The sequence below is a fragment of the Ostrinia furnacalis genome, unplaced genomic scaffold, assembly GCF_004193835.3.
Source record: "Ostrinia furnacalis isolate ACB-3 unplaced genomic scaffold, ASM419383v2 OfSCF5357, whole genome shotgun sequence".
Taxonomy (NCBI): Eukaryota; Metazoa; Arthropoda; class Insecta; order Lepidoptera; family Crambidae; genus Ostrinia; species Ostrinia furnacalis.
In genome coordinates this window covers 24,551-42,696 of record NW_021135596.1, presented here as the reverse complement: position 1 = coordinate 42,696, position 18,146 = coordinate 24,551, and the positions used below count along the sequence as shown (strand labels likewise).

The following is an 18,146-nucleotide window of genomic DNA, read 5'->3' as shown; positions in this document are numbered from 1 at the left end:
GAAATACCCAAAAACTGAAAACAATACCATGAAAAAAAAACAGTAGAGACACTTTTTTCAAAAAAAAATTTATATGACTAATTAATAATTCCGTAAACCACTCCACATTTTTGATCACAATAGTTTCTGTGATTGGTCAAAATCCGTGCTAGAGTGCCCTGCAACGGGACTCTAACCGTTGGCATACTTAGTGTACAGATACCCTAGGTACCCAAAAAACTGATTAAAAATAATAGCCAATTTTATACTTTTATTATTTTACTAGCTGTGACTTCGTACGCGTGAAAACCCGTTTACGCAACATTTTTCATTTTTGCTCTGCACCTTATTACTCGTAGCGTGATAGTATATAGCCTATAACCCTCAATAAATGGGCTATCTAACACTAAAAGAAATTTTCAAATCGGACCGGTAGTTCCTGAGATTAACACGTTCAAGTAAACAAACAAACTCTTCAGCTTTATAATATTAGTATAGTATAGATGTCGTGTAATAAATAATGTCGAAAAGTTTCAGAATCAACTTTTTCAGGAAAGCTTTTTCTAGTGTGACAAATTTACCAATTCAAGGAAGTGGCTCCTTTAGTCTTTCCCAAACTTAGATCTTTAGGTGTCTTTTAGTCTTACAATAAACAATTTGTCGTTTAAATGCTGTAGTGGTGGTTTTACAAAAGCTCTTAAGTATGACCCCCAAATTATACAGCTTTTGGCGACATTAAAGCTCTACATCCGACTTGGAAGTTTCCACCAACAAGTTTTCAAGTCATGTAAGCCCTATTTCTAGCTAGGAAGCTCTATAAAATCACAAATTTCTGTTACAGTTTCTATTTAGTGTTTTTTTCACTACAGGTGGTGAAGACTGAAGAAGCTTTCTTTTTCACCACCTCTAGTTAAAAAAACGTTATTATTTAGCTGCAGTACCACTATTCACTATACTAAAGAAACTATCGTATAGTCGTCCAAAGTTTAACATACTATAAATAAACCAACTTTCGTACACTCAAATTAGATCTACAGAATATCACGCCCAATTGTACACGGATCTGTCATCAAATAACTTAATCTTGAGTCAAGTTTGAACGTTAATGCTTTTGTTATGAAACTTCTCTCCCCATTTGGGAGTCGTGATCGCAGCTAGATATTATATAGCCAATCTAGAATCGTAAACTGCATTATAAACATGTTAATAGTTTTAAAAAGTTTCACGTACTCCATTCAGAGGAGGTTTTATTCAAATTTTACGATCTCTTTGGAACGCCGGTAATAATGTCAGTGTATGCGCATCTGAGATCTTTTAATGGGCCACGTAGTACAATGAATGTTCGATATATTCAAATGTATCCGATCTCTAATATTTTGCATAGGTGTTAAAGGTGAATATCTGATGTGACTGATGTTCGACGGTGGAGGTATAAAAAAGCTTTTTGTTCAACCAGACCAGTTGAACAATATGGACACTTTTCTTCAAAAAGTTTTCAAGTTCTTCGTGGTTAAACATCTTGGTAAGCTAGCTGTGTGTCTACTGTACAGTAATGTATAAATCCTAGACTGCATCTCACTTAACATCAGGTGTGATTGCTGTCAAATACCTGCTTTGTTCTGCATAAAAAATAGAACCACTTTTAAATGAAATTACTTCCCGTGGAAAAGATTTTTTAAGATTATAGAGTTTTTATTTACTTAATAATTAAGTGTCTATTGTAATTCAGTTCCTGTGTAACCGACACTGCCCACTTCACATTCCAGTCCATCTTTTATACATCCCTGCTATAGGTTAATATTAAAGGTGTGAATTTCTCATACGAGCATGTTCGCCACGATTTATGATGTGTTGAATCGGCTCTCACGCACTTCCAGATACTTTTTTTCTGATATGTATCGACAATACCACGCCTATCCAGTGACATAGTATGGTTTTAATTAGAGTTTGTTACTATATACATTATACAGCATCCTTGCAAACGAACCCGCGGGCTAAGCGGGTTCATTTTAAGCTGCACGATATAATATTATGATGCATGTCACTACCTGAGTAGGCGTGTGAGTAAGCTGTTAGGGAATGGAATTTTAGGAGGCTCTATTCTGTTAAAGCATTGCTAATTTAATTTTTTTATAGTTTTCCTTCTTATGCGGAGAGCTTGACTCTTACAAAAAAGAGCTTTCAAAGCTAAATATTTCGCATCCCCGAATCGAAAAAAGGCATTTAGACGTTTTTTTTTAAAGTGGATCCAACAAACGCTCCACAAAATGAAAATTAATAGAGTAGATGATAAAACCAAATTCATCCCCACTTTAAGTGTAAACAATACCTTCTCTAAAAAGATATGCCAAAATTTTAAAAAATCAGAGAAAGATACTTGGAAGATGAAGAATACAAGGTACACTAAGGTAACTAATTAACATTATCTTGCAACCGTTTCATCAGCCAATTAATACAGCACTAATCTAATTCAATACCTAGACCATAGTGACATAGATCTTCAGGGTGCCTACCATGAGTTTACGTTAGGTGTGCTCGCTAGCGACTTCGTAAAAGAATGACATTTAAAAGTATGACATATTGTGCAGCGCCCCTAGCGGCTACTTTCAAGAAATAAAATCTTCATAGAATTTTTTGACGTATTCGCTAGCGAGCTCACCTAACATAAACTCATGGTAGGCACACTGTGGGTCTAGACAAAGTGCAAATTATAATCGCAAAGCAGTCGAAAAGTGGTCGAAAAGCCCCTTTTTTGTATGGAGTTTTGACGGATTCGATTTTCGATTCGATCAAAAAGTGCGTTTTGTCTAGGGGGGCTGGTATTCGCGCCTCATTTGACCATTGATTTAATAGTGACGGCCGCCTTTGATTTGTGACAGACAAACTATTTACAGTTCGAGATTGTTTGATTGTTGCAACATAAAAGCTTTTTATGTCCATATTTATTTGTACAGCTGTTTGGAAAACTGTTTTTTAATATAAGTGGTTAGATAACACCTGATTATACACGATTATAATCGATTGCCGTAATCAAAATGTAGAGTCACTCCCTAAAACATTGGGAATCTTATAAATCTTACCAAAATAAATATTGAACGGTTTTCAATCTTAATATTTTCACTTGGCAATGAAAATACGTTTAGTAAACATTACCTACTTATCACTCAAGGCGTACACAATTTCGTAGTAATTATGTTTCGAAGTTACCAAAGGCGCAGACTAAACCTCAGTAACGGCTGAAAACTTCCTTAATACTTTGCTGAAGTTACTAAATTTATGATTAACAAGTGATAGATTAGGCTCTAAGGAGAGTTACAAGGCCAATATTGTTTTTAAAAAAAGTACATCAGATAATTTTATTAGCGCGAAGTAGAGTAATGATTATATCGGCAAAAACCTTCATTTTTCTATCCGTAAATCTGCACACGTACAAGCTCTTCATTTCCATTTAAAACAATACTTACTATAAAAAACTGTACAAATATCTGTGGTGCGCAGGAGTCAAAGCGCCGCGCTTCTTGTCGGCAAAACAGTTTATAAAACAATTTCAGTAAATATGAAAACTGTTGACGCCTGCCGCGTTATGGCAAAAACTTGTCAGCGAGGACAAGTGTATTCCGCGGTGTAGGGTGACCACGAGTCTACGATTACACAAATATACAGGTATTTTTACATGGAACTAACTCTGGATTTAATCAGCTACTATAACGAAACCTATCTAAAAGAAGAAACTGTTGTTGTTCCGAATAAAAATCATGCCAATCTAATCCCAAACTAAGCAAATATGAAACGGATATAAACACTTACACTTCATAGAATTTTTCACATTTATGAAAATGTTCATTCAGGCATTAAATAATGAATGTATGTTTGACAACTACATTATTGCATCTTCCTCTAGGTGTCTGTCCATGCATCGGGAAAATTTTTTATCAAAAGTTTCATCACCATTGGGAGTCAGACTATGCTTACATTGAGATACCTACCTCATTTAGATAACATAAATATTATAATTTATTCATTTAATAATGTATGTATCCATGTGTCATGTTCAATTTAATTTATCTTAGTCAATAAATACGAGTACCTAATGTTATTCGCAATTGATTTTGAATTAATTAGCTGTTTCTAAGCGCGATGAAATGTGTTTAATTAACAGCAAATGCGTTAAATGAAATTCTTTTTTTTTTTAAACAAAGTGCGTATACAAGTTTCAAATTATAATCAACTCATTCAGGAGAGAAAACAATATCTGTTTCCACAAATGTAAAATAATTAGTATTACATTTACATACTTTATTTTTTTTAAATAAGTTTTTTATGTTTCAATTGCATCTCTTTATTGTGTAGCGTAGGTGATCAGACACCTATATCTCCATTACGTTAAAAATCTCACTTTGTTTTTACTATTAATAAAGAAACAATAATACCTCATCGGTATTACAATAATCACTAATTAACCGAGGAGCTGGATGCGGGCGGCGCAGGGTCGGTCTTTATGGAAAACCTTTGGGGAGGCCTTTGTCCAGCTGTGAACGTCTTTCGGCTGAAACAAATGAATCAAGGATAATGTCTCTTGTTTTTTCTCACTCATGGTGACCCCATTTTCTACTATTTTATTCAGCCTCCACAAAACCAGCGGGGTCACAAAAACGATAATCTCAGCGATGACAAATTAACTCGCGACAGGCGCACGCGCAGTGCACAGTTTTTTTTAGTTTTTTGGTCTCCATACAAAAGTTTATTTTTTGGTCGAGTCTTTGAGGTGTCGGCGAATCGATAATATTATGATTGGTATTTTGAAAATGCGTATGAGCATCAAACTTGCAGAAGATTTTATTTCGGTTATCACTAGGTTTTTATTATGGGGTAAAAGGAGTTCCTTTCTTTCAATACTCAATACTTAATTGTACGAACCGATACAACCCAATCACCACAACCTCAGTGTGTCATAAAAGTGAATTTTCGGTAGCTAAACTGACCTCATGCGTTATCTGCGAAGCGATGGCGAAAGAGCCAAGTGCGAATCGAAAAGGACAGTTTTTGACAAAATTGAACCCTTCAAACTTATAAGGATATTAAAACATACGGGTCGAATTGAGAACCTCCTCCTTTTTTTTAAGTCGGTTGAAAATTGGGGTATTTTACTACTCTAAAATAAACCAAAGGTTTATAACGTTTGGTCAGGTTCAATATGTAATAATTTAGCAAAGATAATAGGTGCAAATAATATGTGTGTAATAGGTTCTGGTAACATGTACCGGTATCTCTAAACTATATTCAGACCTAAGGATCAACATCTTGCTTACAAAATTATTTAGTACTAACTATCTAAGTAAACTTTGGGGAGTTATAAACTGAGAGTTTGTTTGTAACTAAAACAATTACATAATTTACATATTATGTTAGTTTTTAAGAGTAAACTCTACTACTCTACAGCGACTACTTTGCTTATTATGGGGGTAGACTCTACAGTGATAGTACCAAGCATCAACTAAGTAGGGGTGCACCATCTTAATTAAAATATCTACATTTGTGTCTGTTAAATTAGTACCTAAATTATTTCCTATTTCCGTCATCATAATAATAAGGCTCATAAAAAAAAGACGTCAATCAAAAACATGCTGGGCAGAAAATATCACTGAAAACCCAATCCATACATACGAAACAATGCCTTTGCATATAATTAAAATATATTATTAACATGGTCGATGAAAATTGTTGAGAATATTATCTTTTATTCGCGGAACCATAACAACTAATTGCATTTAGCATCCACGATTAAGCCCTTTTACTTTTGGCGGTTAACGCAAGCCACATTTGCCATCTGTAACTGAATTACCCGCTAAAAATTACGCATCATAATACATTCAAAACGTATCAAAGGTAACATAAAGTATACCATTTCTGGGTTAATAGTAATCATTAAGCAACGGTTTTGTAACAATGACTTTTCAAGTAATTCAATTATAATATTTTATAATAACTTTCTTAAAGTACGTACGAGTTACGCGGTAACTTCCTGTCTTCGTACTCTTGTATTTAAATTCAGTATGAAATTGCTTTGTATTATAAAATGCATTTGTTTCATAAGGGATAAATACAGGGTGTAAGATAGATAGAGCATGAAAAACAACAACAAAATAGCTTTTATCGATTTTTTAATCTCAGAGGCTCAAAGCTGTTGGCATCGGATTGCCTATTCGAAATTTTTTCTAGTCTATACCTAAACATAGAAGTACAATTTTTTACTAGGTAATTGCAACAACATCAAAAAATATGTATTAAAATCGGTCCACAACCCAAGTAACATTTTATTCCATTTAAGAGTTCAATAGTCGTTCACATGTACTCCACAAGCTGTGTATGTCAGCTANTTGGATATATTAATTTTATTATAAAATTATCACTTCACGGGATTTATTGCAACAATATCTATTTTAACGGTAAATAATATTTACCCTCCCGACGTTTCGGCTCGGTTGCACGAGTCATGGTCGCGACCATGACTCGTGCAACCGAGCCGAAACGTCGGGAGGGTAAATATTATTTACCGTTAAAATAGATATTGTTGCAATAAATCCCGTGAAGTGATAATTTTATAATAAAATTAATATATCCAAATATTTTTTTATTAGGCCGCGCCGTATTACATTTATGAGAAATAATTAAATTACGCGACGCTTCCCACATGATCAATGTATAACTATAACGGAGCTTTTTCATCGATAGCATAGCCAAGATGATTCTGTTGTTTCAAATGTTTTTTTTCTATAGTATTGACACCAAAATTGTATACAACTAGCTGTCCGCCAGCGGCTTCACTCGCGTGGAATTTCGTCTGTCACTTTATCGCACGCGTCCCTGCTTCCAAAACCGGGATAAAAACTATCTTATGCCCTTTCCCGGGACTTAAACCGTCTCTATGCCAAATTTCATCAAAATCAGTTCAGTGGTTTAGGCGTGAAAGCGATACAGACAGACAGTAACTTTCGCATTTATAATAGTAGGGATTATATTTATCAGAACAGACCGCTGTTAATAAGTAATTTTATTTAATTAATAAATAAACATTGTCGACCTTCACATGAAAGTTGCATTATTTGCTACTGAACTACCATCGAAAGATTTGACCTTTACCCTTTACGCAGGTTTACGTAACTTACGAATAAAAACATATTTTATTTAATAAATGTGTGCATATCTTCACTCAGAAACGCGCTTTTGTTCGAAAACTTCTCAGTTTCATTATGTTTTATACCGTACTAGCTGACCTGGCGAACTTTGTTCCGCCTTAATGGCAATAAATAAGCAGACTGTTTTTTTATTTCGAACGGGATAAAAAGTATCCTATGTCCTTCTCCTGGGTCTAAACTACCTCCCTGACAATTTTCAGCTAAATCGGTTCAGCCGTTCTTGAGTTATAAGTGGTGTAACTAACACGACTTTCTTTTATATATATAGATAGAAGATTCAGTTGAAAGCCACACGAAGGATGTTCGCAATTGTATCTTCAATAGCGGAAAGCCTTTGCACAAAGCAGGATGCCGTCAGTTCCATGTATAAACTATATCATAGTTACGTTCGTAGGTACGTACGCTTGACAATAGTGCAATTCGAAATAGGTTTGCCTTAAAATTGCTTCGTCTATTGTTCCTGTATTACTGACTATAGCTTTACCAAAAATGCTAATACCAGTTCAAAGGCCAGCATGTGAAGGCAACATGTATAAATTTAACGTGGTGTCGAACAAGAAATCAAGACAAGCCAATCGTCTATTAAATTAACTTGCTTGTACCGTTCATACTTCTGCCATTTAATTGAAAACAAAAAAAAAACACGAATGAACACTTGGGAAGCGTCGTCTGCACGTGTCGCAGTTATTGAAAAATTAAAAAAATACAAAATGATACCGTTTTCGCGCTTAAATTTCCAGATGTGTGGTCATCATCCTTCCGCTTTGCCTCATTTTGGATGAGACTTTCTACAGCGTCCTGTAAGACAATTCGAAAAACATGCCAAGCTAGGACCAACTTAAACCCCTTGTGCAAACAATTCGGGACGAGATTATAAAATGGTCCGCATAGAGTGACAATGGTCTATGGTATCTACATAGGTATTCTGAATAATGAACACAGTGGGCAAATAAAAGTCTTAAGAAGCTCACATATAATGAAAAGGTACAACAACTTCGTGCAGTAAAAGTCCCATACTTCGATTATTTTGATGTTTGATCAAAACAAAATTCAGTACCAGTAAGTCAAGACTTACTGGTACTGGTACCTCAAGAGGTATAGGACTCAAAATGAAAACGGTTTTACTATGTTTAGGGGTGGTTAGTTTAGTGATAGTAGTTACCTTTGTTGTCGACTTGGCCTCATCGGCCACGGCCACTCGTTTCTTCGTCACTTCGTTCTGCGCGACGTTATCGCCGGCGTCCTAAACAAAGTTCAGTTAAGGTTAAATAAAAAAAAAATTATATAAAAATCGGATCGGATCATTTGCTTTTTGGAAGGCACACAAATTTTACTATTATGGATAAAATATGACAACACTAACATCAAATAAACTGTTAATATACTATGTTTTTGAAAAGTAAGAAATCTAGTACAACCAAATGGTGTGTTTTATTCATTGCATTATTCCAATTTGAAAATATTACGTAACATACCTACTTCTATGTCTACTGTTACCAGAGAAGAGAGTATATTAATCTAAAAGTTCTGTGTAAGCTATCTCCAATGAGCTACTTGATACACTTAATAACTACTTCTCGTTCATTACTAATAACAATAAGCAACCCAAGCTCAAAACAATGTACTCCGACAAACAAATGTCAATAACAATAAAGTAAAAAAATCAATTCCACGGTTTCGTTAATTATATGAAACGGAATGGTATTTTTTAAAGCTATTATTATTTATATTTACGTTATACGCTCCTACTACCCTCACTACGCCCTGCCATTGCCATTGAGTATTGATTGAGCATGAAATTATATTTCTCTAAAGTAACTAAACTAAGGACTATTATCGAATTCAATAATTTCTATTCCGCGGATATACGTACACAACTGTCGAGAAATGTGCGATAGCAATTCTGTCACCAGCAGAAATTGACGTGGGCGGAGGCCTACTGACTAGTAGATAAGATAAAATCAAAATAATGCGCTTGTAATGCGACTTTAAAGAGTAATTCGACTATGTAAGGTGGAGTTTGGAAAGATAATTATTTATCAGTTTAAGATGGACTAGTCCCCGCGACTTCGTCGTAGCCGTGAAAATATGGCTTCGAATATTTTTTCCAATTTTCGCAAAAATGTTATTGATGCTCTGTTCCTAATGGTCGATAAATGGGCTATCCAACACAAAAATATTTTTTTTTAATCGGAAAAGTAGTTCCCGAGATAAGCGCGTTTAACCAAACAAACAATCTTGTTGTCTTCAGCTTAATCAATTTAGATTTTGATCTATCTTAAAATAACTTCACTTACGTTCAAATTGCGGGGTGACTCAAACACGCATTTCAGCTTGTAATCCATGAGCTGATCAAGGCTGATCTCTTTCCACTGAAATTAAGTGAATCATTAAATGTTGTTCAAACAAATGTAATGAATTCCCATTAACATAGCGTTCACATACCACTTGCTCTAAGTTGGTCTTCCCCTCTGGTGCAATAACACTTTGAACCATGAACTTATGTTTATGTTTTTCATTTTGATCAACATAAACGGGCTGTGGTGTAACTGAAAAGAAAATTTTAAAAATGTTAAATAAGCGAATTATTTATCACATTTTTTTTGTAAAATATGTGAAAAATACTTACTTGCTATTTCAACTTTGGAATTCGGCTCAAGCACTCCAGAGTTGGGTCGCACGCAATATTTCTTAGGTGCAGTAGTTTTGATCTTGAAGAGTACTGTCTCAGTGCTTGGATTTATCAGTCGCATGTAGGTGGTATACCCTTGCTCAAACAGTCCTGTGAAATCAACTAAAAATTTCAATAATATTGACCATATCCCATATCAAATATTTCAATTGCAATATTAAAGTTATTAAACTAAACTTTTCAGTAACTTTAATAATGCAAATATCTTATTGTTAACAAAATATTGATACAAAGAGCTAAGACCCTTTGTGTACCGTCGACAGCACATCAGAGAGTACGTTTTTGTTGCATTGTGGTACCTATTACCACCACATCGGATGTCCGAGTGTCCATCTTGATGTGCCGTCGTCCATAACTAAAGATGCAGTTAGAGTAGGCGCACACCGTTGATTTTTAGTTGGCCGATAGTTGTGCCCGATTTCAAATTGTATGAAGAATCGGCGTAGTGTGCGCACTCCCATACATACCCTTAGTGATCAACTGCCCGACTAAACTATCGGCCGACGAAAAATCAACGGTGTGCTCCTACTCTTATCGTTAAAAATGAAACAATAGCTGGCAGTCTTACTTAGGTAATATGCTCTGTTAATACAGTAATTAAGTAAGACTTAATTGGTAATATTAACCGCCAAGTATGGCGGTTTATAAGGTATAAGGTTTATAAGCTTTATAATTTAACAACAATTAAATGCAATATTGCATTTTTCCCATCCACACATGTGAATACATTTTATTTGATCATATTGATGGATTCGAATAAAAAGATACTCATAACTTAATTTCCAATTCAGTGTAGAATATTGGTCACACCGCATCGTGTCTCTATAGAAACGCTTTCGCCAAACTTTATGAATAGTTAAAGAGTGGACTTTCCTATCTTTAGTTCATGAGCTACATTTTAAGACTGGCACTCACTAGCAAACTATAATAATTGTAACCACCAGAGATACAGAACCAGTTTTGTGTTTACAATAAAATAAATTAAAAACACAAATGTTTTTATCACACTTACTAATGTTTTTGGTAACGGTAACGTACAACGGTTATCAGTTACAGTTTGCTATTTAATATCCGGTTATTTTTTTTTATCCACAACGAGGAAGCTCCTGGCCTGTATCTCACCAATCTTAATTTAGTGTAACCGTTTCACATAGCTGTAAACCAAAACATTAGCAGTATGAGATTCGCAAACTACCCTGAGTGAATGCAGATTCGCAGATTGATTGTTCAAAGTAGTGGCACTCTAAATAACCACTGCGGATAGAGCTTTCGTGTCAGCGCATTGATTGGCGGTATACACTAAACCTCGTTAGTTTCAGCTCGCTACGAGTACCAGGCCAAATAACACCCATTCGTAGCCGAGATCATTTCAGACCTGTACGGCTAGCACGAAAAACTTTCGAGTTCAAATCGTTTGCGTACTCGAATCACCATCAAAAGATTTAGTAAGAAAACTACAACAGCGCACTTGTGATCGTGTTGTAAAGTGAATTTAGTATGATATGTGGTTGCACGAAACTTATTTTGAGAATCAAAATTGTCACGTTATCGTTTAATTCGAAGATTGAGTATCGAATTTTATCGAATACGCAAACGATTCGAACCTTCAGGTTCAGAATGTCCAATTCCCAAAATGTCCAACGGTTTCAAAATGTCCAATTCCCGGAATGTCCAATTCCCAAAATGTCCAGTTCTCAAAATGTCCAATTCCCGAAATGTCCAATTCCCGAAATGTCCAATTCCTGAAATGTCCAGTTCCCGAAACGTCCAATTCCCAAAATGTCCAATCTACACTCGTCGTCAAATAAATCGCACCTCGCGCGACAAGCACTTTCAAACGTATGCATCCCCACTTCCCACCAATATTGGCACTATTTAAAAGCCTAGTTCTAAACTTGATTTCACTATGGGAAAGGTTTTTACCATAAAAATGTGTCTTTAGAAGGATCCAGAGTCACTTCTTGAAAAAATAGGTAGTTAAGCTTGAGCCAACTTTTATGGGTATAAAACTGTTAAGTTGAGACTAATCGCTATCCATCTGTTAAAGAGGACACGTGAGATCATTATTTGGTTTTATAACCATAAAAAATGGTCTAATTGATCCCAGAGGTGAGCCCAAAGTGAGGTATTTTTTCAAGTCACATTTATGGTATATGTTAATCATTGATTAATAAATTGAATGTGTTTCTCTTTAACGATATTTATTGGGCTTTCAAATAACACCAATATTGTTGGGGCACCATGATTATGTCAGAAGAAAATCTTTAAAGTCCGCGTCGCGGAAGGTGCGATTTATTTGATGTTGAGTATACTATTATGATGGGTTTGTTAAATAAGTCCTCATAGGCTTTCTTAAAAATATTTAATAAATAACCATACTTAAATTTAAATAATCATTTATTTATTTCCAAATTATTAATTCCTTTTTAGGTCAATAGAAAAAATAAATAAATAACTATACATACTTGTACGAGTACAAAGTGCAGTAGCTACAAATTTTTTCTACGTACTTTTGCAAATAATAAAAAATTTATATGTTTATTATATGCCGATTTTGCAAAAACTAAACGCATTCGTACAGAAATATATTAATTACTAATTTTTAAGAAAGGCTATGAGGACTTATTTAACAAACCCATCATAATAGTGGATTGGACATTTTGGGAATTGGACGTTTCGGGAACTGGACATTTCAGGAATTGGTCATTTCGGGAATTGGACATTTTGAAACCGTTGGACATTTTGGGAATTGGACATTCTGAACCTGAAGGGATTCGAAGACGAAAGTTGTTCATGCTAGAGGTACAGAACCTGATTACTCTATCTAGTAGATTTATATCACGCTAGATGAGTACTCGGCTTTACATAATCCTATCACCACGGTCCAATTACGCATAGTTCTTAACTTTCCATGAACAAAGGTTCTTTACGTATTTATTTGTAATTGCGTTCTCGAAAATGACGCTAGCGATTTCTATGTTGAGTTTACGAAGCCGGAAAATCGATTATCTGTGTCTCATTTCTTGGAAAAAAGTTTTCGGACAAAAAGTAACATTGCTAATTTTGCCATTGCTAAGCGTTTTCCTTCATAATAATTTAACGTGCTTAGACCACGAGTTGTATTAAAAAAACGAATTGGTATCTAAAATGATAAAAAAGAATGAATGTCAAAAGCATTATAGGTAATTATTATATTAAATAAATTAAATAATATTCAATTGATAAAATGTAATATTCAAATTAAATTTTTCATAATATTTGCAATTAATCTCCGTATATCACGATTAATTAATAAACGTTAATAATTATTAATGAAGTTTGCAACGAATTCATTTAATAATATAGTTTTTTTTTAAATACGGGCTTATGCATAATACAATAAAAATACGCATCATTCACTGCCTACACAGCTGTACCGAGTCGAGTCGTCGAGCGAGCTTTATTGTTCTCCAACTTTACCTAGTTTATTGTTGTTTATACAGGGTGTGTACCAAGAAGTAGTGTCAAGCCGAAGCCCAGAGGTAGAGCATCAGGCTACACAAATCACCGCGACTTTTGATAGTTTTCGAGTTATGATTTTTTTTAAAGTAGTGTTATGAATGTAAATACTTCTGAATCAGCTAGGCCTAGTATTCATCTAATAATAATAAAAAAATCAGGCATGTAACTTGACTATTCGCGCCACAGTGACCAAAAAAGTGCCTTAGCACAGAAATTTAAAACAAGCATAACTCGAAACTATCAAAAATCGCGGAACATACATGGGGGTGATTTAGATAGCCCTAGTGATGCTCTATCTCTGGGCTTCAGTGTGGCTTCGGCTTGACACTACTTTTTGGAACAGCCAGTATAAGTATGTACACGTGATATTAATGTCGCAGTCGGATTGTATAATCCGCCGTTTTACATTACCACTAGGCATTTTACATTACAGCTCTGTATTGTAATACGGCGGTTCAACGTTTAGGCGGATTGTCATTGCGATACGTTCTTCAATACGGCGGCCCACGTTAAGCCGCATCGTACTACTATAGATTGTAGGGTGACCATACTTATAAAATAAAACAATGTTAAATGAAAATAAATTTTAATAAGACAGATTTTAAGAATTATTACCTTCGTTACTGTATAAATAATATATTTGGCTTCAGTATTTTTTTTTACTTATTTATAAATCACAAGGGATAGCCATCTAAAAAAAAGTAACTCAAAACAATTAGACTTTTCTAAACATTTTAAGAATTAATTAGATATTTGGCTTTAGTCTTTTTTAGACACTAAAAATGATCAAAGGGAACAGGTAACTCAAAACAATAAAGTTTTAGTCATTTTTTCTGGGTTATTTTTCTTTAAGATAAAATTATCTTCACCGGCCAAAGCCATATTTTTACACTAATAATATTGTGTAGGATTCCGCCGAAGACCAGAATCCATAGCCACTTTGTCCGGCAGCGCCACGGTATTGAAAATAGGAACTAAAAACTGTCAAAGCGGCGGGTAATGACACGCTGTTTCACATTACGGCTAGCCGTATTGAAGAACGTTTGGCGCCGAATACATTCCGGCGGATTTTCATTCAGCCGTATTCAATCCGGCTAAACGTTAATCCGCCGTATTACAAAACAGAGCTGTAATGCAAAATGCCTAGCTGTAATGTAAAACGGCGGATTATACAATCTGACTGCGACATTAACATATCGGCAACTTTGCAGCACTGTGGGCTGCAGTGTGCCACACGCGTTAAAGTCTAGCTACCTACATATTCTTTTTAGGACTGTAACTACCAGATACAAAACGTCTATTCAAACTTGCAGATCAAGTGAAGAAAGTGGAATGAAATAAAAAAGCTTGTTTAATTATGTTAAAAAACAGGTAACTTCGGAAGTATATCATCCCAATTCTATGCGAATCTCATTAATGGTTACTATTGGCTATTACTTCCCAGTAACTAATGTTTTATGAAATGCTTTATTATTAATGTTGTCATTAGGCATAACAAACTACTCGCTAATCTCTCTTGTCATAAATAAAAAAGAGATGAATAGATTCGAAATTTCGGAAATGACGTCACAAAGCCCCAGACGACCGGAACCCGATAAATAGCCTAGTTTTACTTTAAACGAATCTAATATAATCTTCTTTTAATAAGTGTAAATATAGCGGCCGACTAGGTACAAGCAGATTGAAGTGATGGATGCTGCAACTATAAGGTAGGTATTGTATCAACTATCAAGTAGACCATGAAAGCGCGAACTTATTGGCCAACGGTATCCGGTAATTAATTATGATACTCGTTTTCTTTAATAAATACAAAAAGCTGCGTTTGGCATGTCCGTGCATGGTTTATAAATAAATCAAGTAGATAGTACCTATAGAATAGGTACATGAAAATTTGTAACAACAGTTTTGATATTGAACATTATGCATGGATAGTGTCAATAGCACAATGGAGAAGTTTCCAATTTTATCTTTTAATAAAACTTGAAAATACTAACAATAATTCTGAAAGAATCATGAAAATATCTCTACAAATAGAAAAGTTACAGGGCCCTAAAGTTGCGCATAACAAATATTTAGCGCCATTTGATCGGGGTAGTCACGGCAGTCATTTGGAGTACAAACAGTAAATCACCCCTGCCCCCCTAGACAAAACCGTTTCGACCACTTTTCGACTGGTTTGCGATTATAATTTGCACTTTGTCTAGACCCACTGGTCCAGTGCTGTTGACAGATCCATTTTTTTAAATTTAGTAGTTTTAATTTTTCAGCCAGGGTCACTCAAGATTCTTTCTTAGTAAAATTTAGTAACCTTTTCTAAAATTATATCCCAGACCTGGGCTTAAACAAAAAGAAGAAGACTTTGACATAATTATAGTGTCATCCTGGACAACGCGCCATGGGTGGTAAGCATTGTTTTAGAAACTAGGACTGGTGGCGTGACATCACGAGCACCGCCTATGTATGAGTTCCACGCAAAAATAGTGTATGTGTATATGTAAAGTATAGGTAATTTAAATAATTAATTTCTTAGCCATTTCTTGATGGATTTCAAAAAAACTCTTTTTCGTCTTTTTAGTTTTGGTCTACATTTTAATCCTATTCAGAGAAATATAATGTTTTCAACATCAGGAAACTTCTCCATTATTACTAAGATAGGAAAGTACTTAATTTCCTATCATTACTGGTTTATTGATTGTTGTTTTCAACATTCAATACTTTTTTTTAAACTTTGCTTTATTGTTTCGCAAGTGGTAGGTATTTCATTATTTAATCTGAATATTTTACCTCTATGATTTATGAGTTCACAGATTAATAGAAATTTCTTTGAATTAAATAAGGCAAAGGTGACATTTTGTATTCAATAAAATCTAATAAATGCACGGAATAGGGTACATAAAAAAAACAACAAATTGAACTACATTAGCAGTTATTTAACGATATTGCTTGATGAGAAGGAAAATTCTTATGCAATAAATGAGTTCTGTATGGTGTAAAAATATTAACAGCATACTGTATTCCCAAAGATACATGAATAGATGAATATTATTAAATTAATTAAGAACAACTTGCCAATTGCCCTTAATTATAGAGATTAAACGAAAATAATAATTTATGTTTAAGCATGACTAACTTTGTAATTTTGTTCATTAAAACCAATTATTTTTCTTATAATAAATTATGTATTATGTTGTACAAATTGTACATGTTTCTTAAATGTTCAGTACTCAAGCATATTTTAATAAAATTTTATATAATGTTTTCTATTATAGGTTACAGTGTATGTCCTAATTACCTAAGTGTTATAAATGTAATAATAGTTGTTTTAACGCCAAAAACCATACATAATCCTGTAGATAGACTGGTTCTGTTCAGTCTTATCGAGTCTTCAACAAGACTAAAATTATAACCATGTATAACTAAGATAGAATAAATATGCATCTTTTTCAAGTTATAATAAAGTTTTGAGAATTTGCTTTATTTTACTTAATGGTTACTGAACAAATAAACAAACAGTTATCACTTTGCTTTGTCTGCTAATAATAAATGCTATTGACATGAGAAACATAAATGAGTTATTTCAAATAAACATAGTAACAGAATAATAACAATTAATATAAAAAGTAATAACCAAATACAAAATAAGTAAGTATACACTAAAATATTCCCACAGTGACACTAGTATTTAAAGCTAGATGGATGTTAAGATTTCACTATTATTTTACAATTAAATTAAAGATGTTGATAAAGAAACCTGTCCACAATGTTACACCGGATCCAAGTTGTAGCAAAAGTTAATACATAGTGTGCATAGTGCACATGATTTTGGCAATTGCCTGGTGGTAACAAGTGTATCTATGTATTTGGTTTCACAATAGTCAACTTTTGTGTTCAAATATTCAATATCTGTAGCACTACTCATTAGCATGTAATGACTGAAAATTACAAAGCTTGCACAGGGTTATACTAGTGATATCTATATTTGCCATGAAATAATCAACAATGGTGATTGTTTATAACCTGTAAATCCTTAAAATTATAAATACCAAAAAATAAGATTACTCTCCTGCTGTTAATAAATTCATACTGAAATTTTATTGTTAGCATGAGACATTCGAAAAACTTAATGATGAATATTGAAATGAGCTCATTGTCACAGCAAGGGGCGATGCAATACATCCATAATGTTTGTCGCAGTTGGACACAGACTGGTAGCTCGACTAACATGTTGTAGGTATATCGAAGTTTAGAAACACCCCAGGGATGACATTCCATACAATATTTAGCTCAAACGTTTTATTGCACTAATGAAAATCAACGAAAAACTATGAAAAACATGTAATACCGCACCCTGATAAAACGCCGATATCTGGAAATAGAAACTCCATTTGTCAGCAGTTAGCTAGCTCACGACCTATGTATTATACTGCCCAAGTTTCCAATGCGGCTATTGATGCTTGCGCACATTATAAAATAGGTACTCACCTTTAAACTTAAGCTCGTTTGGCGGCTCTATAGTCAACACCTGGTTAGGCATTTTGTATTATTGTAATTGCTGTATCTCGTTGGCAAAATTAGTAGATGCGGAAAAAAGAATGTTCCGCGATGTCGGCCAAGCGAACGATGAATGACGAATTCGACATGCGCATTGCGCATGCGGTCTCTTTCTTTTTATTCTGGGCCCCTATTCTTAAATCAAGTATTTTATTAATTTTGTAAACCAGTAATTATTTAAATGTCGGTAACAACGACCACATAAGCTAGTTTTAGGTAATTTTTAA

The 18,146-nt window shown here is 34.2% G+C and overlaps 1 protein-coding gene across 2 annotated transcripts; it reads right to left on the bottom strand.

Moving 5' to 3' along the window:
• Window positions 1-7,427: 7,427 nt before the first annotated feature.
• Vap33 (VAMP-associated protein 33kDa) lies at window positions 7,428-18,012 on the bottom strand. 2 transcript variants are annotated; one of them, XM_028315900.1, is made up of 6 exons: window positions 17,851-18,012; window positions 9,805-9,957; window positions 9,621-9,724; window positions 9,473-9,547; window positions 8,338-8,418; window positions 7,428-7,973 (listed from the first exon to the last, which is right to left on the bottom strand). In XM_028315900.1, the coding sequence occupies exons 1-6, from the start codon at window positions 17,900-17,902 to the stop codon at window positions 7,860-7,862; spliced, it is 579 nt and encodes a 192-aa protein (XP_028171701.1). In that variant the 5' UTR covers window positions 17,903-18,012; the 3' UTR covers window positions 7,428-7,859. The 2 variants fall into 2 exon arrangements, with proteins under 2 accessions (XP_028171701.1, XP_028171700.1); XM_028315899.1 differs by having other exon boundaries at window positions 7,442-7,973; window positions 9,805-9,969; window positions 17,851-18,011.
• Window positions 18,013-18,146: the final 134 nt, after the last annotated feature.